The 24,251-nt window shown below is 55.2% G+C and overlaps 12 protein-coding genes across 12 annotated transcripts; 8 read left to right on the top strand and 4 right to left on the bottom strand.

Annotated features, from left to right (window-relative positions):
• Nucleotides 1-992: 992 nt before the first annotated feature.
• On the top strand, nucleotides 993-2,087 carry POSPLADRAFT_1061852 (hypothetical protein; the record flags this gene model as incomplete). Its single annotated transcript, XM_024481439.1, has 2 exons — nucleotides 993-1,685; nucleotides 1,752-2,087. 2 exons carry the CDS (start codon nucleotides 993-995, stop codon nucleotides 2,085-2,087), a joined length of 1,029 nt encoding a protein of 342 aa, XP_024333945.1.
• A 535-nt stretch (nucleotides 2,088-2,622) lies between these two features.
• On the bottom strand, nucleotides 2,623-2,928 carry POSPLADRAFT_1061853 (hypothetical protein; the record flags this gene model as incomplete). Its single annotated transcript, XM_024481440.1, has 2 exons — nucleotides 2,623-2,846; nucleotides 2,898-2,928. 2 exons carry the CDS (start codon nucleotides 2,926-2,928, stop codon nucleotides 2,623-2,625), a joined length of 255 nt encoding a protein of 84 aa, XP_024333946.1.
• Nucleotides 2,929-3,389: 461 nt separating this feature from the next.
• Nucleotides 3,390-4,351, bottom strand: POSPLADRAFT_1157322 (hypothetical protein; the record flags this gene model as incomplete). The annotated part of the gene is made up of 4 exons (XM_024487170.1): nucleotides 3,390-3,464; nucleotides 3,521-3,585; nucleotides 3,666-4,191; nucleotides 4,247-4,351. Coding segments are annotated over 4 exons (771 nt in total), but the record flags the coding sequence as incomplete, so codon positions are not given.
• A 220-nt stretch (nucleotides 4,352-4,571) lies between these two features.
• On the top strand, nucleotides 4,572-5,389 carry POSPLADRAFT_1050214 (hypothetical protein; the record flags this gene model as incomplete). Its single annotated transcript, XM_024479939.1, has 3 exons — nucleotides 4,572-4,608; nucleotides 4,976-5,103; nucleotides 5,162-5,389. 3 exons carry the CDS (start codon nucleotides 4,572-4,574, stop codon nucleotides 5,387-5,389), a joined length of 393 nt encoding a protein of 130 aa, XP_024333948.1.
• Nucleotides 5,390-5,852: 463 nt separating this feature from the next.
• Nucleotides 5,853-7,421, bottom strand: POSPLADRAFT_1157675 (hypothetical protein; the record flags this gene model as incomplete). Its single annotated transcript, XM_024487224.1, has 2 exons — nucleotides 5,853-6,798; nucleotides 7,117-7,421. 2 exons carry the CDS (start codon nucleotides 7,419-7,421, stop codon nucleotides 5,853-5,855), a joined length of 1,251 nt encoding a protein of 416 aa, XP_024333949.1.
• A 35-nt stretch (nucleotides 7,422-7,456) lies between these two features.
• POSPLADRAFT_1157810 (hypothetical protein) lies at nucleotides 7,457-9,051 on the top strand (the record flags this gene model as incomplete). The annotated part of the gene is made up of 5 exons (XM_024487239.1): nucleotides 7,457-7,504; nucleotides 7,913-8,362; nucleotides 8,426-8,529; nucleotides 8,631-8,946; nucleotides 9,022-9,051. Coding segments are annotated over 5 exons (948 nt in total), but the record flags the coding sequence as incomplete, so codon positions are not given.
• A 257-nt stretch (nucleotides 9,052-9,308) lies between these two features.
• Nucleotides 9,309-9,932, bottom strand: POSPLADRAFT_1061858 (hypothetical protein; the record flags this gene model as incomplete). The annotated part of the gene is made up of 1 exon (XM_024481441.1): nucleotides 9,309-9,932. The coding sequence occupies one exon, from the start codon at nucleotides 9,930-9,932 to the stop codon at nucleotides 9,309-9,311; it is 624 nt and encodes a 207-aa protein (XP_024333951.1).
• A 2,965-nt stretch (nucleotides 9,933-12,897) lies between these two features.
• Nucleotides 12,898-14,751, top strand: POSPLADRAFT_1067907 (glycoside hydrolase family 16 protein). The gene is made up of 10 exons (XM_024482245.1): nucleotides 12,898-13,082; nucleotides 13,232-13,259; nucleotides 13,320-13,512; nucleotides 13,568-13,624; nucleotides 13,684-13,746; nucleotides 13,805-13,931; nucleotides 13,985-14,042; nucleotides 14,099-14,114; nucleotides 14,169-14,322; nucleotides 14,384-14,751. Exons 1-10 carry the CDS (start codon nucleotides 12,953-12,955, stop codon nucleotides 14,626-14,628), a joined length of 1,071 nt encoding a protein of 356 aa, XP_024333952.1. The 5' UTR covers nucleotides 12,898-12,952; the 3' UTR covers nucleotides 14,629-14,751.
• Nucleotides 14,752-15,165: 414 nt separating this feature from the next.
• Nucleotides 15,166-16,482, top strand: POSPLADRAFT_1041724 (hypothetical protein). Its single transcript, XM_024477963.1, has 5 exons — nucleotides 15,166-15,217; nucleotides 15,274-15,340; nucleotides 15,408-15,714; nucleotides 15,916-16,259; nucleotides 16,313-16,482. The coding sequence occupies exons 2-5, from the start codon at nucleotides 15,274-15,276 to the stop codon at nucleotides 16,339-16,341; spliced, it is 747 nt and encodes a 248-aa protein (XP_024333953.1). The 5' UTR covers nucleotides 15,166-15,217; the 3' UTR covers nucleotides 16,342-16,482.
• Nucleotides 16,483-17,106: 624 nt separating this feature from the next.
• POSPLADRAFT_1067909 (hypothetical protein) lies at nucleotides 17,107-18,362 on the top strand (the record flags this gene model as incomplete). Its single annotated transcript, XM_024482246.1, has 5 exons — nucleotides 17,107-17,188; nucleotides 17,243-17,346; nucleotides 17,402-17,906; nucleotides 17,990-18,099; nucleotides 18,153-18,362. The coding sequence occupies 5 exons, from the start codon at nucleotides 17,107-17,109 to the stop codon at nucleotides 18,225-18,227; spliced, it is 876 nt and encodes a 291-aa protein (XP_024333954.1). The 3' UTR covers nucleotides 18,228-18,362.
• Nucleotides 18,363-19,968: 1,606 nt separating this feature from the next.
• POSPLADRAFT_1157237 (hypothetical protein) lies at nucleotides 19,969-21,555 on the top strand (the record flags this gene model as incomplete). Its single annotated transcript, XM_024487149.1, has 2 exons — nucleotides 19,969-20,273; nucleotides 20,592-21,555. The coding sequence occupies 2 exons, from the start codon at nucleotides 19,969-19,971 to the stop codon at nucleotides 21,553-21,555; spliced, it is 1,269 nt and encodes a 422-aa protein (XP_024333955.1).
• A 1,543-nt stretch (nucleotides 21,556-23,098) lies between these two features.
• POSPLADRAFT_1157779 (hypothetical protein) lies at nucleotides 23,099-24,199 on the top strand (the record flags this gene model as incomplete). Its single annotated transcript, XM_024487237.1, has 5 exons — nucleotides 23,099-23,180; nucleotides 23,233-23,336; nucleotides 23,395-23,899; nucleotides 23,959-24,068; nucleotides 24,125-24,199. The coding sequence occupies 5 exons, from the start codon at nucleotides 23,099-23,101 to the stop codon at nucleotides 24,197-24,199; spliced, it is 876 nt and encodes a 291-aa protein (XP_024333956.1).
• Between the last annotated feature and the right edge of the window lie 52 nt (nucleotides 24,200-24,251).

Here is a 24,251-nt window from a genome sequence, read left to right on the forward strand (position 1 = left end):
CCCTTGTACTTCGTGCCACTTTCGATAGTCGTAGCGTCCTGTGTAGTATAAATTCTGTCGTACTTCTCTCCAAAAATACAAGATCCGGTTCCCCCCTCGAGTTCAGAGCTCATAAGTCGAGTTCGCCCCGCGTCTAAAGCCTCTAACTGCGTCACTTCGTCCCTCGCTGCGTAACCTCGAAACCTCGTCCACTGCGTTTACTCGTCGATACCGTCTCGACGAACCCTTCGACTTCGACTATTGTCGAAGAAACTGCGAACCGCGTCCTAGCTAAGTCCCCCCTATCGAGTCGTGTCCCTTCCTTCTACGATACATCGAAGAGCTCTGCCGAGCTTCGATCCTCTCCACTAACCATCCACAGCCTCCGAGTAGCTTCGACGACGTGTCGAAGCCACCTCGTACCTTCCCCGTTGTTCGTAGCCTTTTCCAAGGGTGTTTCTCGTGTTCACTCGAACCGCGGGACACCTTGCTGCTAACTCCCCTCTCACTAGACTATAATCCGTCTCTCTAGTCCCTTTAGGTCGCACCCAGGTTAGGGGTTAGGGTTTCATAGGTCGTATCACCGTCCAGGAAACTAGCCCCGAGGCGAGAAGGGCCATTCAAAGTCCTAGACAAGATCGGAACGGTCACGTACAAGCTAGACTTGCCTAGCACCTGGCGAGTCCACCCCGTTTTCCACGAATGGCTTCTATCCCCTTATTCAGAAATGGAGATCCATGGTCCGAACTACACGAGGCCACCTCCTGACCTTATCGAGGGCGAAGATAACTACAAAGTCGAAGCCATCATCGGACACTGAGAGAACAAGAGGATGCGGCGCCGTGAATATCGCGTCAGGTGGAAGGGTTACTCAACAGCCGATGATTCATGGGAGCCCGAAGCGAACCTGACTGGAACGGCTGACGAAGTGTTGGCAGAGTATAAAAACAGGAAGGACTTGAGCTGAATCGATAGCAGCTCTACCCAGTCGCTACATCCCCACTCACACCAACATGTCTTCCACCCTCTCGTTCCTCGACCAGTTCAATGCCCCCTCGACCGAAGGCAGGAAAAGGCTCTCAATCTACACCCCTAAGCACACCCACGTCGGCGACAGCACCTTGCTGATGCTCCTTCTCAGTAATCCCACCGACATTTTCAACAAGCTCAAAGCCCACAACCCTGAAGCAACCAATGCCACCGACCGCGCTGCACTAGAAGCGTATCTCTCCGCCCGCCGCGACTACGACGAGGCTGTCAAGGCAGCCGACGAGGCCATCGACCACCACAAACGACTCCTACGCCAACAGGATGACCGCGTCCTCACCGAGCTCATCCGGCTTGATAATCTAAAAGTTGCCCATCACTTTCAACCACTCCTGCCGCGCAGTATCCGGGCCCGACACAACAAATTCATCCCGCGCGCCATCCCCAACGCGTACTTACCCCTACCCGCACCCCTACTGACGACAGCCTTCAGGCGCCCCCCGATCCCATTCCCTTTCCTCCAAGCAACGCCGTGGAGCACTACCATCCCGGCTGACTGGCAACCCAACCCTGGTTGGACCCCGAAGGGAAGCTGCAGGCGATGCAGATCATCTCGACACTGGGTACGGGACTGTCCGGACGTACGATGCACAGGATGCGGAAAAGAAGCCCCTGGACACCTGGAGCGAGAGTGTGGAACCAGGCCGATGAAGCGACATGTATCCGCACCACCTGAAGAACCTGCGTGACGCGTGGGGGTGGTCATCGACAACGTGTTCCTCGAGGAAATCATCAACGAGGCGAAGGAGAGGAAGGAGAAAGAGAGGCAGACGAAAGCGGTACCTATTCCTCCACCGCGCAGCGCTAACCCCGAACCCCCGACCAGTCCCGTCGCGGGACCTTCGCGCCCCCGCCCCGATACACCCATCGTCTTTCGCAAAGTTGACCCCAACTGGACACCCGACACCACTCAATGGACGTGGGACAGCTCCTGGCCAAATCAGAAGCACCTCTCTGGCGAGGAATGGACGAACGTAGGGAGGAACGCGCGCAAGGAGTGGTTCGACGAAGAGGAGGAGGACGGCGTAGATTGGGAGTTGTATGGAGATGGTGAGCAGTAAGTAGTCGAATGGGACTTCGACTCTGACAGGGGGGTAATGAAACATTTGTCTTTCCGTTCTATTCCTTGTACTACTAGCACCCATACTGGCGCCTGTCTTAGCGCTCACCCGCAGGTTGAACATTATGTAGCTTACATAATGGGGTCCGTGCGCACTTCGTACTCGGCATCGTACCACTACATTTCTTTCTTCACTAACATGACCACATAGACACAATGGTCCGTGCGCAGTCGGTACTTGTATAAGTAGTTGTACCATTAGTCGGTTGAACTCTAAGTTCGACCTGGTTATTCATTCAAGTCTCTGCTCCTCTTCGCTTGGAGTAGTGGTCATTCTCGACTTCCTTGCTCGATCTTCAGGACAACGTACTGTCCATAAGTCCTCGCTCGTCACCTACGAGTCAGGCATCAATATAGGAGTATAGACCGTTGTATCATCCAGCGCCTACGGGTGAGTGAGTTTGAAATGAATAGATAAACCTGGGTACATTGGAGGGATTATAAATGTACATACTAACGAGACAAGCACGACCGCTTCACCGGCATTGGTGCAAGAGTAGCCGTAGGGCCGTTCCCTCCGCAGAGGGTAAGTTCGCCGTGTCAGGAGATAGGTAACCATTCGCGCTGGTCTCAAGATTGAGAGATGGTCGGTTGGCCGAGAAATTGCACGCTGTCGGCGACGCTGGCAGGCCAGACTTGAGTCCAGGGGATTTCAAGTTCATACTGGCGAGCTTCGCTTCCTTTTGGCTCTGCATGGAGCCTGATGACGTTTATCAGATGGTGTCGAATCGAGAAGCCGCATGCGACTTACTGCCAACAGCAGGGCTCAAGAGAGCCGTCATCGGGTCCGACCTAAGCTGTAACTCAGGCACCGTCACCAACGTATTCGAGAGTCAGATTCTTCTCATCTGCATTATCTGCATGGCGGAAGATATCCCGACTCTGTCACTCTGATTCCCGAATGACCGCCTTCATGAGCCTGCTAATGTCATCACGACCGAGGTCCCGCACATCAACAGCGGGGATATAGCGTGCTGTATACGGATTTTTCAAGCTCTTGAAAGGATGCTCAAAAGTATTAACATCTATGCCATGGAGAGTACTTGCTCTGATGAGCAGCCACGACCTATCGTAAGAGCCTGAGGCAATGTCCTGATGAAACGACATGAAACAGGATGTTTTATTTCCTGTTTTGTCTCTACAAGGTTGTCTGCACATGCATCGATCTGGGCCAAAATATGAGCATATGAGTTGACTTACCAATCACATTGAGATCTCGCGTACCACTCAAGTGTGCGTATGTCTAGTACACTGAGGCCATAGTTAGAATTCGGCCACCATCAATAAGGTGCACGCATCCATCAACGTAAGCTCCAGCCTGTGCACGTGCATTGTCAATCCCCCCACCGAGAAATTGTAGACAGACGCTCTCACTTTACTGGCTAGGTAGATTACGAGGCCCCCCATATCATCGGTGTTCCCAGCCCTCTGCAGCGGTACTGTTGACTTGATCATTTATTCTGACACCAAGTCGTTTGCCATTTCTACAGCGTTGTTCAGTCTCGCGCCAGCGATGCACAATAAGTGAAGGGGTGCACACCAGACGGGAACAGACCCGGGATAATGTCATTGCTCCTGATCTGCCAGTCCTTCAAGTAGTGCGCCATCATCTTACCCAGGTGCGTCACGGCCGCTTTACTGAGCGTGTACCCGAGACTGAACACACCCGAATCCTTGCGGATTGACGCGACGCTCGAGATCGAGATCACCTGGCTTGTGACGCCATAATCCTCGCTCCGAGCATTTCCCGCATGAAGCAGCTCGAGGAACGCGACGGTACAGAACCAAACGCCCGACACATTCACGTGGAATGTCTGCCCGAACGTGACAAAGCTCTCAGCACCCCAGAGCGCATCTTGTAGGCGTGTGATGTCACCGCCAGCCTCAGCGGGTGTCGGCAGCTTGGGCTGCTTGCCGATCAGCACACCCGCGTTGTTGACGAGCAAATTGATGTACCCGTGACGCGCCTTCACCTGCGCTGCGAGAGCTTCCAATGATGCACGGTCTGTAATGTCGCCTTTCAGCGCGATCATGTTGCCGTGCTTCTGCAGATCGCGTGTAAGAACGTGGTACGAGTCGAAAGAAGAACCGAACACGCACACTGCGCTCCTTGACGGCTTGGTCAAGAGCTTCCTGCCGCCGACCGACAATGTAGACGATCGCCCCGTTGTTCTCCAGCGCAGTCGCGATCATGAGGCCGATCCCTTGGATGCGTCAGTACACAGCCACCAACTGGCTGCATTGTTGCGGCATACCAGTAGCACCACTGCCACAAGGCCCTCGACGCTGAAGAGCGTTGCGTAATCCGAGATGAATTGCGAGGCCATCTTGATACAAGGCCTACACTATTGTATGTAGTGCCTGCTGGGGCGGTTAAATAGTTACTTCGGAGGAGGATGCGGCGCAAAGTCGAAATGATTTGCACATGCAGGCGGGACGCTCGGCTTTGCCGTGGCAGACACGTAAGTTGTCAAGAATATATTAATGACGGCATTACTAACAGGCGATCGAGGTGAATGTTAATCTCCCAACAGGAGCGGTTTCTTGAGACTCCGCTCTAGTCGCGCCGGGGCCAAGTCATACCGATGTGATGTACTCTGGGAGGTACAGCATATAGGGTATTTATGAGCAGAGATAATCGCATTGGGCGCGGAGTTGCGAGCAGTAGTCAATATTGCCTCAAGATGGGAGCTATCCTTGCAGGAAAGCATTTGAAAGAGCACTGAACCTATACTTTGTATCATGTGAATGAAGGTAGCTTGAGCGGACAGACAGTCCGAGAAGCAACGGCCCAAGAAACAACAGCCCGAGACGATGATGCCGATCAAGTCGAGACACCCGATAGCCGCAGGCAGCCCACATTAGTGCAGTATGATACCCGCACTCTTTCCAAGGGCTTCCTGTTGGCGAAAGGATGGCTGTGCTTTCCCGCGGACATATATGTGGGCTCTGCTCGAGTCGGACGGATATGTGGGGGCTCGACTATATGTCGATATGCCACCCAATGTTCCGCAGCTGTCCGAGTCATCGGGTGTGCGGAAGACCCGCGCACCCGCGTCGTCACTTGTGCTAAAGCCGCAACGCGAAGGCGGCAGGAACGGCGTGTACAGGGATATGACATCGGCGTTCCTTGACACTTTGCCGCCCGTTGAGCGCGAGGCATGGATCGCTGTGGAGCTCATCGCCGCACCAAAGGGCTTGGGCGATTTGTCTGTGCCGGCGGAGGCACGTACAGCGCAGTGAAGACAGACGTGGTGAGTGAACTGGGGATCTTCGCTGGTCGGTGGGGAGGACGGCGCTGTGCGAGAGAAAGAAGATGAGTGGCTGGTTAGGACGAAGGGCAAGGAGCTGTCAGCAATGAAGATGATACCGCCGTTGGGCTCTCGGTTATGGACTCGATTTCGCTGATTGATGATTGGCGGTCCCACACTTGAGAAGACATCTTGCCTACCAGGGAACGTATGAACGCATTGTGAAGCCAAGTAAGTCAAACTTATAACGGTCCAATATGACTGTAATCGATGAGCGATCCACTGCTATCCATACAGCGAGTCGTGTGCGAGGATGGATCAATCGTCGTCTCGTAACATACATATCGACCCTAGCACGATGCGTACGCTGAAGGATCCACTGCACCGAGTCGCGTCGTCAGTATGGTCTAGATTAAACTGAAAGAGTCGCTATGATCATGACGCACCACTTCCGATTATGCGGAGGTCTCCCCGTCAGGTCCCTCAACCGAAGACTTGGACTTGAGGTACTCCCCGCTACCCCCTGACCAATCACCCCAACGTACGGAAACAAGATTAGCGTCCAGCCATTCAAGATCTGCCTCGATGATCTCCTTGACACATCCTTCAGCGTTCACCGTGAGCCTTCTCAAAGACGAGACAACATAGTCAGGATGTCCTTGCGGTAGAAGTCCTGTGCTGTTATTCAAAGCGTAGCGAGCCTTGATCATGTCCACAAGGGCTTGTTGCGTCGACTGGTAGTTGGTAACTCCCTCACAGTTACCTGAAAGAATGAGCTCAGTCAAGTTCGGGCATATCCAGCTACCGTCAGGTAAAGGCCCGGCCAAGGCTTCGATGATGTCCTCCGAGAATGAGGTGTCATCATTGAGGTGGAGTGTCGAACATTGTGGGCCGTTCCAGTCCTTCAGGACGTTCAGGACTTCTGTATCTGAGAACATCCCTGTCAGAATGCATGATCCTGATGTATGGAACAGTTCGACCTGTCGCCTGAAGTCGCAACGCTTGTAATGAGCAAGGGTGACTGTGGGCCGGCCTAAACATGAACTGATCACCTCTATATCCTTGCCGTTCATGTATGTAAATTCCACTTCTTCGATCTGTGGAGGACTTCCGAGGTCGGGTGGGGGGAGCTCATCGCCAGATGGAGCCAATTCGACGCTATCGCAACGAAGCGTGCGTAGCAATGGGAGTTTATGCAGCAGCTTAACGAAATCGACCAGTGAGAATGTATATTTTCCGTTGTGATAGCTCGCATCAATGATGATCTCATTGAGTTTGGGGAGCATTGGAGTTCCACATTCAAGTATTTGGCACAAGGCCCCCCCATAAATGTCCATCGACTCCAAAATGGATGCCTCTAGAGTCCCGGTGGTCGGAGCGACATTTTCGACTTGACCCCGACTGTAGTAGCATTTCAAGACTAGATGCCTGAGATGTGGCAAGGTGCCATAGAAATCGAGGTGAGGTCGCGGAAGGGATGTGCTGAACACGACATCGACGTAGAGTCTTTGCCAGCGCCCCTGGTGCGGGGTGAGGAGGGCCATGGCAGCAGCGACCTGAGCCTTCTCGTGCACGTGCAACATAGAAAGTTTAGTGGCCTGCAATGAATACACTTGCTCAATGGGAAGGCCCCGGTGCCACTCCGCTTTATCACGAGTACAGATGTTGATATCAAGGGGTCTATCCTTCGACAGTTCGAGATATCGACTGACAACTGACAGTGGCGTGGGCTTGTCTGAATCGGGGTCGGTAGCGATGAGCAAAACGCTCCAAAACTCCGACACGGAGAACATCACTGCCCTCCATTGCGCACAAACAGAGGCAACTGACTCTGGGAACTGTATCCCCGTCTTAGGCTTGCGTTGGCCTGTGGAATTGAAGACTTGACGGAAGATCGGTATTAGAACGTCATCCGGCAGGTCAGCCATAGATATCCGTCGAGGACGAGGGTTTGGATTGGGAGAGTGGGTAATCTGATGGGGCGCAACAGTCTCGTTCGGAGAGTCTCCATATTGATTCAGCATGACTGAAATCGTACGTGCTGAATTACTACTACGACGAGCAGAAAGCGAGCGGTCACACGTACCTGCCGAGCGACTGGTCAAAGGTGAGTCCAACGAACTTGCTTACTGCGTCCAAGGGTCGTTGACGATGTGAAGATCAAAGGTGCTACTAGCAAGGGAATCAAGCGATGAGTAGCCTATAAGACGTGTAAGGATGAAGCGAAGTAGTCGACAGGACGATTATCGTAATGCGTAGTGCAAAGCACAGTACCGACGTCGTATACACTTTCGACAATCTCCACGATATTCACAATATTTCAAAGTCCGGTCATCGGAAACAGCCGTATCTTCAAATTCCCGCATGCAATGACCTTGCGCATTCACCGCAGTATGGACAGAGAGTGTACACTATACAACCTCGAAACTCAGTGCTCAGCCTTGATGATAAGCCCTCTGCAACCTAAGGTGCGGACAGTGGGACAGACTATACGACCAGCGACATCATCGCTCAGCGAAATGCAATCATTCAAGATGTCGGCAACACACTGCCCGAGGTTCGAATGGAGTACTTCTTCGCGGCTCTTCTTCCACCGCTGCGCAGAAGCCTTGATCCTGTAGCGACGGTTGAGAAGCTCAAAGACAAGGGTCAGATTGTACATGACGGCTGGGCATGCTTGAAGGGCGGTCTAGCCGAAGCCGACGAAAATGAATGCGGCGACTTTAAGTCACTCGTAGATATTGTGCAGGCCATTGCTGATGCCAGTCCTCACGTCAAGGACAAGCAGCTCTTGATACTTCGTCAGGATCCTTCCCAAGCGCCAAAGGCCAACACGAGATCGGCCAAGAGCCGTCCATATGGATATCTTGTGAAAGCCGGCGAACAAGAAGGAGCGGCACGGTGGGTGGACATCGGGCTTTGCGCAGGGTATAGCAAGCATGGTAGTAAGAAAGATCGAAATGATGTGCGTTGGAGACCATGGGAATGGGCGTGGGCTATAGGTTACTGACGCCAGCATTTGACGTAGAACGTGCGCCTGGTGGTTTGGAGTATGGGCCAGTGCATGCGCGAGGATGTCCGGCGTCGATTCGTGTACGGTATGACGATCGAGAACAAGACAATGCGCCTATGGTATGCCAGTCGGGCAGACCTGGTGGCCAGCGAGAGGATCTATTGGCAGAAGGCAGGTGCAGTGGGGTTGAATGACGACTGGTAATTTCATGCTGAGCTAGGATAATGCAGGATGTCAAGACCGTCGTGAACATGTTCCAGGCGTTGATGTACGCCGAGGAGCACCAAGTCGGCTGGGATCCCACCGTCGCATACGTGGTGCACAAGAACAAGGGCGCGGCGGACGAGATCGAGCTCGCAGAGGACAACTCGCCACGCGTGGATATCCTGGTGCGGGATGAGGATGGCGAGGAAACGTGGTTTCGTACTAACAAACCGATCTCTGACTCTGGAGCCAATTGGCCGCATGGGCGAGGAATACGCGTGTGGAAGGCCCGGGAGCTTGTCATGGATGAGAGGACTGGGGAAGAGAAGGAAGTGGGTCCCGATGTCGCCCTCAAAGATTCGTATATTGCTCACGACGGCCAACTGCAATGCTATGTTCTGGCACAGATCTACGACTACCTTGTGTCGGAGGGGTGAGAGAGGCTTTAGATTATCGGCCATCGGAGTTCGCAGCTCAACTTCCTGACCGTCCTTCCGTCCACAAGCCAAGGACGCATTACCGCGTCGTCTTCAAGGAGGTCTGTCAACGTATCAGCGATCCCAGGTCGCTGCTCCAAGCCTCATGGCATGTAAAATGGCGATGCGAGTCGGAGGAGGGACTGGACACCCACACTCAGCGCTCGGAAACGGCCTCATCAAGAGCTTCCTGTCTCCGACCGACAATGGCGTCGAAGTCACGGAGCAGAGCCGCGCATACACTCTGTCCCTCCCACCCACTCGCCCCACTCTACATACGCCATATTCGCATCGAGCCACGCCCGGGCCCCCGCGCTGATGCCGACGAGCCCCTCCGCATTCACCCTGACGCGGGAGAGGGGCGCGACCGCACAGTCGGGGTGCTGTCCGCGGGGCGCGAACGCCGCGGCATGGCGGGCGCGTAACATGTCTACGAAGGCGGCCTGGGTGGACGGGCAGTCCGAGAAGCCGCTGCAGTAGCCCGAGACGGCGATGTCGGTCACGGCGGGGCACGTCCAGCGGCCGTCGGGCAGCGGTCTGGCCAGCCCGTCAACGATGTCCTCCGTGAACATGGTGCCCGCGATGGTGAGCCGGGTGCAGGGCGCTCTGTGTGCGTCCGGGAAGCCGTCTTGGACGTGGGCCGCGGTGGAGGGTGTAAGGGCCACATGGGCGGGGGCCAGAACCGGGTGAGCGGGAGCGGCGGTCGCGTGAGATGGGGCAAGAGCTACATGCGAGGGGGTAGCAGCCGCATGAGAAGGTGACATCAAGGTTGCGTGAGAGGGCGTAGCAGTCGCATAGAAATCACAGTGGGTGGCTTGGCGCCGGAAGAGAGAGAACGGCATCGTGCTTGGAGCGGCAATGGGGCTGTTCGGATGAGTCCGTGTCGACTGTCCTAAAGGGCGTAAGTGAAAATATGGACGAACGTGGCACGGCGAACATACGGTTTCAGTGCTTGAGCGAGAACGAGGGTGAGAGAGGGAGGGCGCGGCTTGGTTGTCGGACGTCTGTGGTCGAGTCAACCGTACGACAAGCGACCGACACTGAGTTGCTGGAACTCTCTAGTGATCGAGAGTGCGGGATGGAGTGAACAGGATTGCTGGAGGATCGGGGGCCATGGCGGACGGGCCTCTTAAGCTTCAAACCCTCCGTCAGGCAGGAATCGGTTGCCATCAACTATTGGTGTACAAGAAAACAAAGGACGTCGTGCCGCACAACGAACCGTTTTCTGTCTGCGGAAGATGATTGACGTCTGTCAATGTCAAAGAGACAAGCACGCCTTGAAGATCCTCAGCCTTATGCTTACCTGGCTCTACAAGGTGTCTCATCGAGGATTCGTAGAGAAGCGAATATGGTCGCGTACATCTTGAAGCATGCGATGCATTGCTATGAGTGGATCTACATCCTCGATTAGCTGTATGCGCAAGGATGGCCGTTAGCTACTGACAATGACTCCATCGAGGTGAGACCCAAGGTTGAGGAGCTTCGTTTGCTTGCTCCATATCAACTCCAGGCGAGTACGCAATGCCATGCGCACGAAACAACGGCCTACGACGACCATTCGCGTGTCGACACGGCTGCTGCGTTGAGCTGGATGAAGAACAACGTCCTGTATTTATAGGCAGGAGACGTGCCCCCACAGGCGTGTTGTGCACTACTTATAGTAAGGCATGTTACATAGCAATGACATACGCAGCGTGGCCAGCGACGGCCTTCAGCTCAGGCTGGCCGCACACAAGCCCTGGGCCCGAAGAATCCGTTCGCATCCTTTGGCATCATGCTGGACCTTGACGCCGACCGTCTGGCATATCATTGTCGACGTGCCTGATACATACTCAATGGGACTCCGTCGTCTGCCAGGCACCTCGGGAGATTGTGAAGCAACTGACAGACTTCTTCCGATGATTGATAAAGCAGCGGCCTCGCCGCGTCAGCACCGATAGAACCCCTCATGCTGCCCCTCACCTAATCTGCGGACGGACTCAACGAGTCCTCCTACCCTAAGCGGCTGCTATTCGTCGGAATGCGGTACACACTGGGACTCGAGCGCCTGCGCCTGACAGTTTGAATTTAGGTGTCAGAATGTATCTCCTGTACTGCAGTGAATCGCATGCAGACGCATTTGAGCAGGACGCTTTCCCTCGGCGGTCAACACGTCGAAAGATAGCGATCGGCGAAACTGGAGAAGATTGAGGGTCGTTCCTGAGGCCTGGACGAGGATCCTATATTGCTTCTTCGTCTTCTTCGCAGGGAAAGATGGTGCCTGTTCGCCGACGTTGGCGTGGCTGCTGATCCATCGGTCGACGTTTCATCGGCCTTCACGTCTGCCAAGCCGTGCTCCCCACTTTACGAGCAGAGCGCTGTCATTGAGTGTGGACGAGAATAGCGCGCTGTGTTTATGCCTTTGCATTATGGCTGCCCTCCCTACACCAGAAAGGTCATAAAATATACGGCCTGCCTGCGAGTTGTCGAGTGGCCTGGCTGCCAAGCATTTATAAGCCTTGTCAATGCGACCAGCAAGCACGGCGATCATCACTGAAGTAGTCATGACCCGCAGTATCTCTGTGGTGAAACCTTCTGTGCAGCAAACCGGTAGCATATTGACAGGTCCTGCCCCCAGGATTGTCAATGCATACGTCGGCACCCCGGCCATACTAGCCACTACCGTGAGCTTCACAGATTAGCTATTTGTCGGAGCATATATGCCTTGGGAGCAGCGTCTAGTATTATGCTGTGGTCATTGGGAGATGAGCGGTTTGTTATGATCGGGTCGGCCGAGGCCGGGTGCCGATTGCAGTGCGTTTAGGAGGGGTGCTCAGTTCTTGTCGCTCGCTCGTTCGTTCGCGGAGCACCCACCTTTTTTGGTAAGTATTTTCGACCCCGACTGATCCCTCAGCCACCCGTGATCGACAGCGACGCCAATCGCAAGTCTCATGTTTACTCACGATTATGCAAATACTACTTATTAATATAGCCAATCATGCGGCTTTGTACAAGACTCTAAGTTATCCAAGGAATGATCTAGACAACTGTGACTGCCTGCAATTGCAGCCTATGAGCGATTGTAGTATATTCTTGAAGCTTGAAGATTGTTTCTCTAGAATACATTTGTGTCGGATTCTTGACGTCCGCGGTCGCGATCCGCGCATCCGATACCGTAGCTCATTCTCTGTCTACCTCCACGTGATACCTACTTTACATACTTATACCTCGCTCCCCCGCTCCCCACTTCTCTCCTCAGTCATTGTACCACTAATACGGCTAAGGTATGTTTGTCTCATCTTCCCTCCCCCCCCGTACCATAACTGATTCGAAGTTGTAGACTCACTCGATTCGGTACAGTTCCTGAAATCTGTGGCCTAATATAAGGCGAGCTCAACAAGTCGCGCATGATGGTATCAGTCGGGGTTGGAAATACCTACCAAAAAAGGTGGGCGCTCTGCGAACGAACGCGAGCGAGAAGAATTGAGCCGATTGCAGTGCGTTTGATGCTCCTCCTTCTCACGGTCTGCGCAGTACTGGTGTACGAAGACGCTCGCCATGCCGGACTCTCAAGTTCAAACATATCCTTCTTTTCACTTTCCGAGCCTCGACCGCCCACGACACTTGACAGCGGCCCTGGTCAGCGTCTCCGTCGGTGCTTGTACGCTCCTCCTGCACATCTGTCAGCCTGACACCGCCCACGCATTCCCCGAGCCTTGGAGCCCTCTTTCGCCGGCCGCTGACGCCTCCTACTGACGCTTCTCCTTCCCTCGTCTTTCGTGATATAAGGCCGGGCTGAGCTTCGCCGCGTCCCTCCTTCCGTGTCTTGACGGACCACCACCAACGTCTTCCCCGCCGCTCGATCCCAGGCACCGACGCGACGATGGTTCGCTCTTCTTCACTTCTTGCCTGCACGGCCTTCCTCCTGCCCGCGCTGGTCGGTGCGCAGTATTCCATGGTCAAGGAGTACCAGGGCGCGAGCTTCTTCGACGACTGGAATTTCTACAATAATTGTACGTGCCTGTCGTTCCGTGCAGTCGATTGCGTCATGGGCGCCGCCTTTTCTTCTTCCATCGCGCCGTCGGGAAAGGCGCCACCCTCACGCATTCGCTGGTGTTATTCAAGGGTCTGGGCCATTTACTGAGCGAATTTGCATCCGCAGATGACAACCTCACCAGCGGGAACGTCAAGTGAGTGTATGCGTCGCACCTGGACGTCCTGCGGAATCTGACACGGATGCCGTCGTGTAGCTACCTGAGCGCGAAGACCGCCGGACAGGACCAGCTCGCGTACATCAACGACGCGGGCAACGCGATCATGAAGGTGGACAATACGTCGACGCTCAACGTCGGGGCCAACCGCAACAGCATCCGGATCTCGACAAAGGATCACTTCACGGTCGGGAGCATGTGGATCACGGACATGGTGCATGTGCCGTACGGGGTGCGCAGTGCATGTGTTGGCGCCGCCGTGTCGCTCGCTGATATGGCTCGTGCAGTGCTCCGTATGGCCGGCGTTCTGGTCTTCCGCACAAGATTGGCCGAGTGGCGGTGAGGTACGCCGGGCGATCGTGCTGCTGTGCTGTATTGCCGGTCTGACTCTGACCGGTGCTAGATCGACACGTTCGAGGGCGTGAACCAGGTGACGATGAACCAGATGGCGCTGCACACCGCGCCGGTAAGTGCTGCACGCTGCGTGCGATGCCGGGCGAGCTGACATACTCCACGTCGTCCAGGGCTGCACGCACCCGGCGAACGCGACACAGACGAGCAAGCTGGTCAACTCGACGGACTGCTCGATCGACGCGAATAACAACGAGGGCTGCGTGGTCACGACGCCGACGACGAGCTCCTACGGCCAAGGTGCGTGCGGGCGCGATCGCGCCCCGCGTGACGCCGGACTGACGTGCGCACAGGGTTCGCGGCAGACGGAGGAGGGATGTTCGTGACCGAGTTTGCAGAGGATGGCATCTCGTGAGTCTCATTCCTCACAAAACGGGCGATTGGTTGCTCAAACAGGCGTTTGGCAGGGTCTGGTTCTTCAACGTGCGTCTGACAGTTGATGTGCTAGGATGCGATGCTGACGACGGGTGGCACTAGCGCTCGTCCATCCCCAGCGCGCTGTCGGGCAACGCGAGCACGGTGAACCCGAGCGACCTCGGCACGCCGACGGCCAACTGGCCCTCCAGCAGCTGCTCGCCGGCCCAGTTCTTCGACCCTCAAGCGCTCGTCTTTGACATCACGCTGTGTGGAGGTGTGTGCTCCGTTGGCATCTGCGTCTGCGTGTGCTCACCCTGCGTCTGCGTATGTGCCAGAATTTGCGGGCAACTCGGTCATCTTCCAGGAGACGTGCTCGGGGGTGTGCTATGACGACTGGGTGCTCGGCCCGCCGTCGAATTACGACAATGCGTACTTCGAGGTGCAGTATGTGCGCGTGTACGGCGCGACGGGCGAGCTGACGGTAATATCGGGCGCGCGGCCGTCCACGCCGTATCGCTCGGTGGTGGCGGCGGCAGCGCTCGCGGTTGCCGCGGTCGGTGGGGCGCTCCTCGCGCTGTGAGCTCGGGCCAGGCGCAAAATACAAACATATAGACACTGCATAGATTTTGTGCTGCATATACTATCAAGGACTATTTTACAGACCGCAGCGCACGTGTGCACGCAATGGATCGTTTTTGGTTTTCGTTCGGGTGCGGGGCAGCGCTGCATGCGGTTGTGCCAGAGACGGCTACCGTGTGTATATGCGGGGATCAAGATACACCTGATAGAGCCTATGTGGGTGCCGTAGATCCCGCGGACCCGCAGGGAGCAGAACTGGAAGCGAGATGCTGGATATGCCTCGTCTTTCCGAGTGAATATACGGATGTCGTTTTCGGTTATATCCAGCTACCGGTGCGTGTTCGCTGCAACAGACTCTGGGCAGAAAGACATAGCAGGCCGAATTTGAGTGGTGTGCAGCGTCATAGCCACAGGCGGAAGCGCCGAGTGATAGGGCGCCTAGCGTTGAACGACAGGACAAACCCTTAGCCCAACCCTCTTCCTTTATATATAGCTGGACGCGCCAGCTCCCCCGCCCCTCTCCATCTTTGCCTGCTACCACCTCCAAGCCACACCTTCCCACAGCCTTCTCCCCTCCAACAATCCAAGCAGTGCGTGCCACGACGCGTCCCGAACGCCCCCGCGTGCTCACCGCCCCTTCCCACAGATGTCCCAATCGCGCGACGACTCCGTCTACCTCGCCAAGCTCGCCGAGCAGGCCGAGCGCTACGAGGGTGCGCCCGCTTTCCCTTTCGCCGTGTTCCGCGCCCCCGCGCGCCGCTGACCGCGCTGTGCGCACAGAGATGGTCGAGAACATGAAGCGCGTCGCGTCATCCGACCAGGAGCTCACCGTCGAGGAGCGCAACCTGCTGTCGGTCGCGTACAAGAACGTCATCGGGGCGCGCCGCGCGTCGTGGCGCATCGTGTCCTCCATCGAGCAGAAGGAGGAGTCCAAAGGCAACGAGGCGCAGGTGACGATGATCAAGGGCTACCGCGAGAAGATCGAGAGCGAGCTCGCGAACATCTGCGAGGACATCCTGAATGTGCTTGAGAAGCACCTTATTCCCTCGGCCGCGTCGGGCGAGTCGAAGGTCTTCTACCACAAGATGTGAGTGTCCCGTCTCGGCACTGCGAATCGGGTTTTTCCGAGGCACGTCGCGCCATGTGTCCCATGGGCGTGGTGCATAGACAGTGGGTTCTGCTGCAGATCGGCTTAATTCTGAGCTGCTGGTTGCGTTGCAGATCACCATCTGCGCTCGTTTCAATGTTGCCTGCGAATGGTATGCTGACGGTGTTTTCTGATTGCCAGGAAGGGCGACTACCACCGTTACCTTGCCGAATTCGCGACTGGCGACAAGCGCAAGGAGAGCGCGGACAAGGCACTCGAGGCGTACAAGGCGGCATCGGACGTTGCTGTCGCTGAGCTGGCACCCACGCACCCGATCCGCCTGGGTCTTGCGCTGAACTTCTCTGTGTTCTACTACGAAATCCTGAACAGCCCGGACCGCGCATGTCACTTGGCAAAGCAGGCGTTCGACGATGCGATCGCGGAGCTGGACACGCTGTCGGAGGAGAGCTACAAGGACTCGACTCTGATCATGCAGCTATTGCGGGACAACCTGACGCTCTGGACGTCGGACATGCAAGAGAACGGTGAGCGCCATTGATTGTTCACAAGGGAATGGGACGTTGACTAGTCCAAGCAGAGAGCAAGGAGGAGCAGGCGGAGGAGTAAAAAGCCGCACTGGAGGTCTGTGTGGTGGTGGGGTGGTGTCCGGCGCGCAGCTCGATGCTGGCCGCGATGCTGTGTCGATAATATCGTGCATATCGTAGTTCTCGAGTCTAATGACGAATGGTATATGGTGTTTCTGCCTTCTCGTAACAGTGTGCTCGATGGCCCCTAGCCTATGAAGTGTCCAATTTGTATGTTGCGGGCAGCTTGTTCCGGTCGACTGATTGGGGTGGCCCCCAGGGTGATCGTTCTGAACGAGATCACTACTCCCGCTTATTCTTTCTGTCAATCCCGCAGTTTATACTCTACGCCACGGAGGCGCATGTCGAGCAATAACAGCACGACGGATGGTCTCTAGTTTAACTCCTGCTCTGCTTCCACCTGTCGCCTCCACCCCTTTTTGCCGCCGGGAGTGCTCACGCTGCATCCACACTGCCTCCCGAGTTTATCGACTCCCCACTCCTGCTTATTCACTATTACTAGCTATTACTAGGCCTTGAGTGAAAACAATGCAGAGTCCTTTCCAGGTTCCTAATACCGGCGCCCATGGCGTCATGCTATTTTCTCCGTCGGACAACTATCTCTTGCATCTGCCATATTCCTGAGCTCGATGGCTAGACACGGGATCGGAGAGCCAGTCGAATTCAGTTGACGCTGCCCTGTGGGTCCTCTGTACAGTCAGCAATTCGCAATCGCGTCGATATAAGATGCCTAGGGTGCCCCGATAGCTATCTATTCCCCACACTGTGTGTTGCAGAGCCGCGCAAAATGGCCTCTCAGTACATCTCGGACAATGCGACACTCTTCAGCGTCGAAGGCCTGGTGGCCGTGGTGACGGGAGGCGCTACAGGTGCGTACGTACGGCCCTGTAATCGCTGAGCGGACAGCGGACAGCGGACTCCAGGCATCGGGCTGATGATCGCGACCGCCCTCGAGAGCAACGGCGCGATCGTCTACATCGTTGGCCGACGGCAGGAGGCCCTGGACAAGGCTGTGAAGGAGCGCAGCGTACGTACCATCGGTCGATCGCCCGTCCGACCACGCTGACCCGCCGCCGCCGCAGACGCGGGGCAACCTGATCGCGCTGCAGGGCGACGTCACAGACCGCGCGTCGCTCGAGGCGCTCGCCGCGCAGGTCGCCGCGCGGCACGGGTACGTCAACCTGCTCGTGAACAACGCGGGCGTGCTGCTCGGGCGGCAGCCGCCGCTGCCCTCGCCGGCGGACGCGGGCGGCGACATCGCGCGCCTGCAGACCGCGCTGTGGGGCGGGGAGAGCTTCGAGAGCTTCGCGCAGACGTTCCGCGTGAACGTGAGCGGCGCGTGGTTCGGCACGGTCGCGTTCCTCGCGCTGCTGCACGCGGGCAACGCGCGCACACGCGCGCGCGGGCTCACGAGCCAGGTGATCACGGTGTCGAGCCTGGCGGCGCTGCGCAAGGACGCGGCGGTGTCGAGCCTCGCGTATTCGCTGAGCAAGGCCGCGGCGACGCACCTGGGGAAGATGATGGCGCATTACCTGAAGGACTGGCAGATCCGGAGCAACGTCATATGTCCGGGCATATTCCCGTCCGGTGCGTCCCGAGCCCGAGCCTGGCCCTGGTGCCGTGGCGGTGGTGTGGCGCGCGTGGGCGGTGTCTGACGAGCGTACGCCCAGAAATGACGGACGGGATCGTGTCGGAGGACATGGTCAAGAGGACCATCGCCCTGCAGCGCCCCGGGAGCACCGACGACATGGGGGGCCTTGTCATTTTCCTCGCTAGCAAGGTGTGTAGCCACGCTGCGATGTCGTCGTCTCTGCGGCTGATCATGGCGCACAGGCGGGGGCCTACGTCGACGGCGTCGTCCACTTGATCGATGGCGGGCGGTTGCTCTCCATGTCGTCTGTATACTAGAAGACGGAGGTTCCGGCGCGCAGCGCACTGGCGTTGTGGGCCGCCAGCTCATGGCGTGCAGCCATGTGAGGCCTGTATCGAAACACCCTTGCGATGCGCTTTGAATTAGCGCCATACCAGCGATGAAATGAGCCCCCAGTGTTCTCGACGACATGACCGCGATCCAGCACGCTTTCGTCGCAGCTGTTACTGTGGTATTTTGGCGTTACTTATCTGCAGTGATGTCTGCACACGCGCATGTGTTTAACTCCTAGGGAACGCTCGCAAACTGAGTGTCTAGGCTTATGTGGCCCGAGTTGCCATACGATGCCGCTCCTCGCCCTTACATGCACAAATGGCTTAGGACATGGTAACGTTACATGCCAGTGGGGACAATATCACCGGGGCAGGTTGAGATGGAGCAAACTGTGCGCATGAGTCCCGTGAGTGCTGGTGAATAAACGAACAGTCCACGCATGGGGAAATGGTGTGTTCTTAAGGTAAGTATGTGTGTAGCTTGTACCAGAGTGATCAACTCGGCGATGTGCAAAGTGGAGCATCTGATGTTCCATCCAATACCCCATCAGAGCCTTGGGTATGTCCGAACTTGACCGAGCTCATTCTTTCAGGTTGCTGTGAGGGATTCTCCAACCATCAGTCCCTTGTGGACATGATTAAATCTCGCTACGCCTTTGGATAACAGCACACGACTCACGACCGTAAGGCTCACTGTGGACCCTGAAGGATGTGCCAAGGAGACCGCCAAAGGAGATCTTGGATGGCCCAACACCGCTCTCTTTTCTGTGATTTAGCATTAAGGCTGAGCACTAAAGCTCGAGTTTATATAGTGTGCACTCATACAGCAAAACCAATATTGATAGACCTTCTCTCGTGAAGTATACACTTCGGCAAAGTGGGGCAGAAGCTCGCGGCAGGAGTCGGCAGTGGTGCAGAGACGTCGACGAGCGGCCGATAGGCTACGGAGAATCGTGAGGTGGAAGCTCGCTGTAATCCCCTCGTCCGATGTCCTCTCGCCGTCATTGTCAGTAATGGACGATAAATCCCTCCTCAGAAGGAATTCCGGTGTATAAGACATGTTTGACTCCACGACTAATGGTTAGATGAAGGAAGCTACTGGTATCGCAGAGTTCATCGTTGTCTTCCACCTTTGTTTGCAGAAGTAGAGAGCGACGATGTAGACCTCGACAATTAGACGAATATCGAAACATAGGCGTAGATTACATACTAAATATGGCTGCCGTGAACAACACTAAGGGATGAGGGCACGTCATCCCCGAGGCGCCGAGCGCCGCTATGCTCCATGCCGCCTATCTGTACTTTTTGCGAGGGAGGTTTATCAATATTGGTTTTGCTGTAAATCGCTGTCCATAGTGAATGCGGAAGGTCATTGCACGCGGGAATTTGAAGATACGGCTGTTTCCGATGATGTTAGGTATTTCGGGCTTTGAAATATTTTGAATATCGTGAAGATTGTCGAAAGTCCATACGACGTCGGTACTGTGCTTTGCACCACGCATTACGGTCATTGTCCCGTCGACTACTTTGCTCCATCCTTACACGTCTTATAGGCTACTCATCGCTTGATTCCCTTGCTAGCACCTTTGACTTTCGCACCGTCAACGACCCTTAGACGCAGTGAGCAAGTTCGTTGGACTCACCCTTGACCAGTCGCTCAGCAGGTACGTGCGACCTCTTGCTTTCTGCTCGTCGTAGTAGTAATTCAGCACGTACGATTTCAGTCATGCTGAATCAATATGGAGACTCTCCGAACGAGACTGTTGCGCCCCATCAGATTACCCACTCTCCCAATCCAAACCCTCGTCTTCGACGGATATCCATGGCTGACATCCCGGACGACGTTCTCGTACCGATCTTCCGTCAAGTCTTCAATTGCACAGGTCAACGCAAGCCCAAGACGGGGATACATTTCCCAGAGTCAGTTGCCTCTGTTTGTGCGCAATGGAGGGCAGTGATGTTCTCCGTGTCGGAGTTTTGGAGCGTTTTGCTCATCGCTACCGACCCCGATTCAGACAAGCCCACGCCACTGTCAGTTGTCAGTCGATATCTCGAACTGTCAAAGGATAGACCCCTTGATATCAACATCTGTACTCATGATAAAGCGGAGTGGCACCGGGGCATTCCCATTGAGCAAGTGTATTCATTGCAGGCCACTAAACTTTCTATGTTGCACGTGCACGAGAAGGCTCGGGTCGCTGCTGCCATGGCCCTCCTCACCCCGCACCAGGGGCGCTGGCACAGACTTTACGTCGATGTCGTGTTCAGCACATCCCTTCCGCGACCTCACATCGATTTCTATGGCACCTTGCCACATCTCAGGCATCTAGTCTTTAAATGCTACTACAGTCGGGGTCAAGTCGAAAATGTCACTCCGACCACCGGGACTCTAGAGGCACCCATTTTGGAGTCGATGGACATTTATGGGGGGGCCTTGTGCCAAATACTTGAACGTGGAACTCCAATGCTCCCCAAACTCAATGAGATCATCATTGATGCGAGCTTTCACAACGGAAAATATACATTCTCACTGGTCGATTTCGTTAAGCTGCTGCCTAAACTCCCGTTGCTACGCACGCTTCGTTGCGACAGCGTCGAATTGGCTTCATCTGGCGATGAGCTCCCCCCACCCGACCTCGGAAGTCCTCCACAGATCGAAGAAGTGGAATTTACATACATGAACGGCAAGGATATAGAGGCGATCAGTTCATGTTTAGGCCGGCCCACAGTCACCCGTGCTCATTACTACGGTTGCACCTTCCCGCGACGGTTCAAGCTGTTCCATACATCAGGATCATGCCTTCTGACGAACATGCTGAACCATAGGAACATCGTTCCACAAAGAGATATCTTTAACTTCTTGAAGGACTGGAATGGCCCACAGTGTTCCACACTCCACATCGAGAGCAGCCCATTCTCGGTGGACATCGTCGAATACCTGACCGGGCCTCTACCTGACGGTAGCTGGGCATGCCCGAACTTGACCGAGCTCGTTCTCTCAGGTTTTTGCTATGGACTTTCCAACAGCGAATCGGCGCAACGAGCCCTTGTGAACATGATCAAAGCTCGCTACGCCTTCAATAACAGCACACAACTTCCACCACAGGGACATCCTGACCATGTCGTCTCGTCTTTGACACGGCTCACGGTGGACGACAAAGGACGTTTCCGGTGTTATCTTGAGGCAGATGATTTTGAATGGCTCGACGCCAATCTCGTTTCCGTACGTTGGGGTGATTGGTCAGGGGGTAACGGGGAGTACTTCAAGTCCAAGTCTTCGGTTGAGGGACCTGACAGGGAGACCTACGCATAATCGGAAGTGGTGCGTCATGATCATAGCGACTCTTTCAGTCTAATCTGCACCATACTGACGACGCGACTTGGTGCAGTGGATTCCTCAGCGTACGTATCGTGTTAAGGTTCATATGTATGTTGCGAGACGACGATTGATCCATCCTCGCACACGACTCGCTGTATGGATAGCAGTGGATCGCTCATCGATTACAGTCATATTCTACCGTTATTGGTTTGACTTGCTTAGCATCACAATGTGTTCGTACATCCCCTGGTAGGCTACATGCCTCAAATGTGGGACCGCCAATCGTTGATGAGCGAAATCGAGTCCGTCACCGACAACCCAGCGGCGGTATCACCTTCATTGCCAACAGCTCCTTGGCCCTTCGTCTGACCAGCCACTCAATTTCTTTCTCTCGCACAGCGCCGTCCTCCCCACCGAACAGCAACCTAATTCACTCACCAACTCCACGGCGATGCATGCCTTGCGCTCAACGGGCGACAAAGTGTCAAGGAACTGCGGCTTTAGCATGAGTGAAGATGCGGGTGTGTAAGCCTTCCGCACACCCGACGACTCGGACAACTGCGGCACGCCGGATAGCATATTGGAATCCTAGTCGAACCCCCATATACCCGTTCAACTCAAGCAGAGCGCTATATATCCTCGCGGGAAAGCGTGGCCGTTCTTCGCCTAACAGAAAGCCCTTGATGAGAGTGCGGATATCATACTGCACCAGTACGGGCTGTCTGCGGGTGTCTAGGTGTATATCAACATGACCTACATCACCGTTTCGGGTTATTGCTTCTGGGACTGTCTGTCCGCTCAAGCCACCTTCGTTAACGTGCAACGAGTGATAGGTTCAATGCTCTTCAAACACTTTCCTGCGAGGATGGCTCTCGTCTTGAGGCACTATTGCTTATTGGTTGTAACGCCGCGTCTGATGCGGTTGTCTCTGTTGAATACCGTATAATTATCATGATACACCTCAGAGCACATTCTATCGGTAGGACTTTTCCTCAGCGCGGCTAGAGCGGAGTCTTAAAGATAAAAAGCCGCTCTTGTTGTGAGATCAAATTTTACCTCGATCGTCTGTCAGTAATGCCGTCATTGATCTATTCGTGACAAATTCTGTGCCTCCGCCACGGCAAAGCCGAGTGTCCTGCCTGCATATGCGAACTTGTTTGACTTTGCGTCGTATCCACGTTTCACCGTAATCGCTCGAGAATACTTCATGTGGCACCTCAGAGATGGCCGAGGACCCTCTCAACCTGCACGGATGAGGAGATCTATGTCTGACCTTCTGGCTGGTTTCCCGAGAGTAGCGTAGACCGTTGTTTCAACGTGCGCCGGCTCTGCCAGATATCTATGTCTGACCTTCTGGCACCGGCGCTTTTCCCTACCTTAGCGTGTACAGTCAGCCAGATTGAAGACTCCTGTACAGTCAGCATCATAATCGCGTCGCAGCCTTATCCGAGATACCTATTAAACTGCCCGGCCGGCATTGTGCACACGCTGTTCTCTCCCTCAACAGCCAGTACAATAGCACAGGCTTTATATCAAGATGGCCTCGCAATTCATCTCGGATTACGCAACGCTCTTCAGCGTCGAGGGCCTTGTTGCAGTGGTGACGGGAGGTGCTACTGGTATGTCGCAGCCAATGCAGCCAGCCGGTGGCTATGTACTGACGCATTCAAGGGATCGGCCTCATGATCGCAACTGCGCTGGAGAACAACGGGGCGATCGTCTACATTGTCGGTCGGCGGCAGGAAGCTCTTGACAAAGCCGTCAAGGAGCGCAGTGTGCGTATTCCGTTCTTCCTTCGGTGACTCGCACCGCGATCTTACATGAAATCTGCAGAAGCACGGCAACATGATCGCGCTGAAAAGCGACATTACAGACCGTGCATCATTGGAAGCTCTCGCAGGGCAGGTGAAAGCGCGTCACGGATACATCAATTTGCTCGTCAACAACGCGGGTGTGATGATTGGCAAGCAGCCCAAGCTGCCGACACCCGCTGAAGCCGGCGGTGACATCACACGCCTGCAAGAGGCACTCTGGGGTGCTGAGAGCTTTGACACGTTCGGGCAGACATTCCACGTGAATGTGTCGGGCGTTTGGTTCTGTACCGTCGCGTTCCTCGAGCTGCTTCATGCGGGAAACACTCGGAGCAAGGCTCACGGCGTCACAAGCCAGGTGATCTCAGTCTCGAGCATCGCGTCAGTCCGCAAGGATTCAGGCGTGTTCAGTCTCGGGTACACGCTCAGCAAGGCGGCGGTGACGCACCTGGGTAAGATGATGGCGCACTACTTGAAGGACTGGCAGATCAGGAGCAACGTCATCGCTCCGGGTCTGTTCCCGTCTGGTGCGGCCCCCTTCACTTACCGTTGTGTATTGCTGGCACGAGACTAAAGAAAAGTGTAGAAATGACAGGCGACCTGTTGTCAGAACAGATGGTCAAGTCAACAATACCGCTGCAGAGGGCTGGGAGCACCGATGATATGGGGGGCCTCGTAATCTACCTTGCCAGCAAAGTGAGAGCATCTTTCTACAAATTCTTCGGTGGGGGATTAACAACGCATGCGCACAGGCTGGAGCTTACGTCGATGGATGCGTGCACCTCATCGACGGTGGACGAATGTTAAGCATGCCCTCGGTGTACTAGACATACGCACACTTGGGTAGTAGGTGAGATCTGGATTGTGATCGTTAGGTCA

Source organism: Postia placenta (assembly GCF_002117355.1).
Source record: "Postia placenta MAD-698-R-SB12 unplaced genomic scaffold POSPLAscaffold_19, whole genome shotgun sequence".
NCBI classification, from domain to species: Eukaryota; Fungi; Basidiomycota; class Agaricomycetes; order Polyporales; family Adustoporiaceae; genus Rhodonia; species Rhodonia placenta.

Excerpts from the sequence above, each read along its gene's own strand:
- POSPLADRAFT_1067907 (XM_024482245.1), top strand. The coding sequence starts at position 12,953 with ATGGTTCGCTCTTCTTCACTTCTTGCCTGCACGGCCTTCCTCCTGCCC. Across the intron at positions 13,260-13,319 it reads CTCACCAGCGGGAACGTCAA|CTACCTGAGCGCGAAGACCG; the intron begins GTGAGTGTATGC and ends GCCGTCGTGTAG. Across the intron at positions 13,513-13,567 it reads TGGTGCATGTGCCGTACGGG|TGCTCCGTATGGCCGGCGTT; the intron begins GTGCGCAGTGCA and ends TGGCTCGTGCAG.
- POSPLADRAFT_1041724 (XM_024477963.1), top strand. The coding sequence starts at position 15,274 with ATGTCCCAATCGCGCGACGACTCCGTCTACCTCGCCAAGCTCGCCGAG. Across the intron at positions 15,715-15,915 it reads AAGGTCTTCTACCACAAGAT|GAAGGGCGACTACCACCGTT; the intron begins GTGAGTGTCCCG and ends TCTGATTGCCAG. Across the intron at positions 16,260-16,312 it reads GTCGGACATGCAAGAGAACG|AGAGCAAGGAGGAGCAGGCG; the intron begins GTGAGCGCCATT and ends TAGTCCAAGCAG.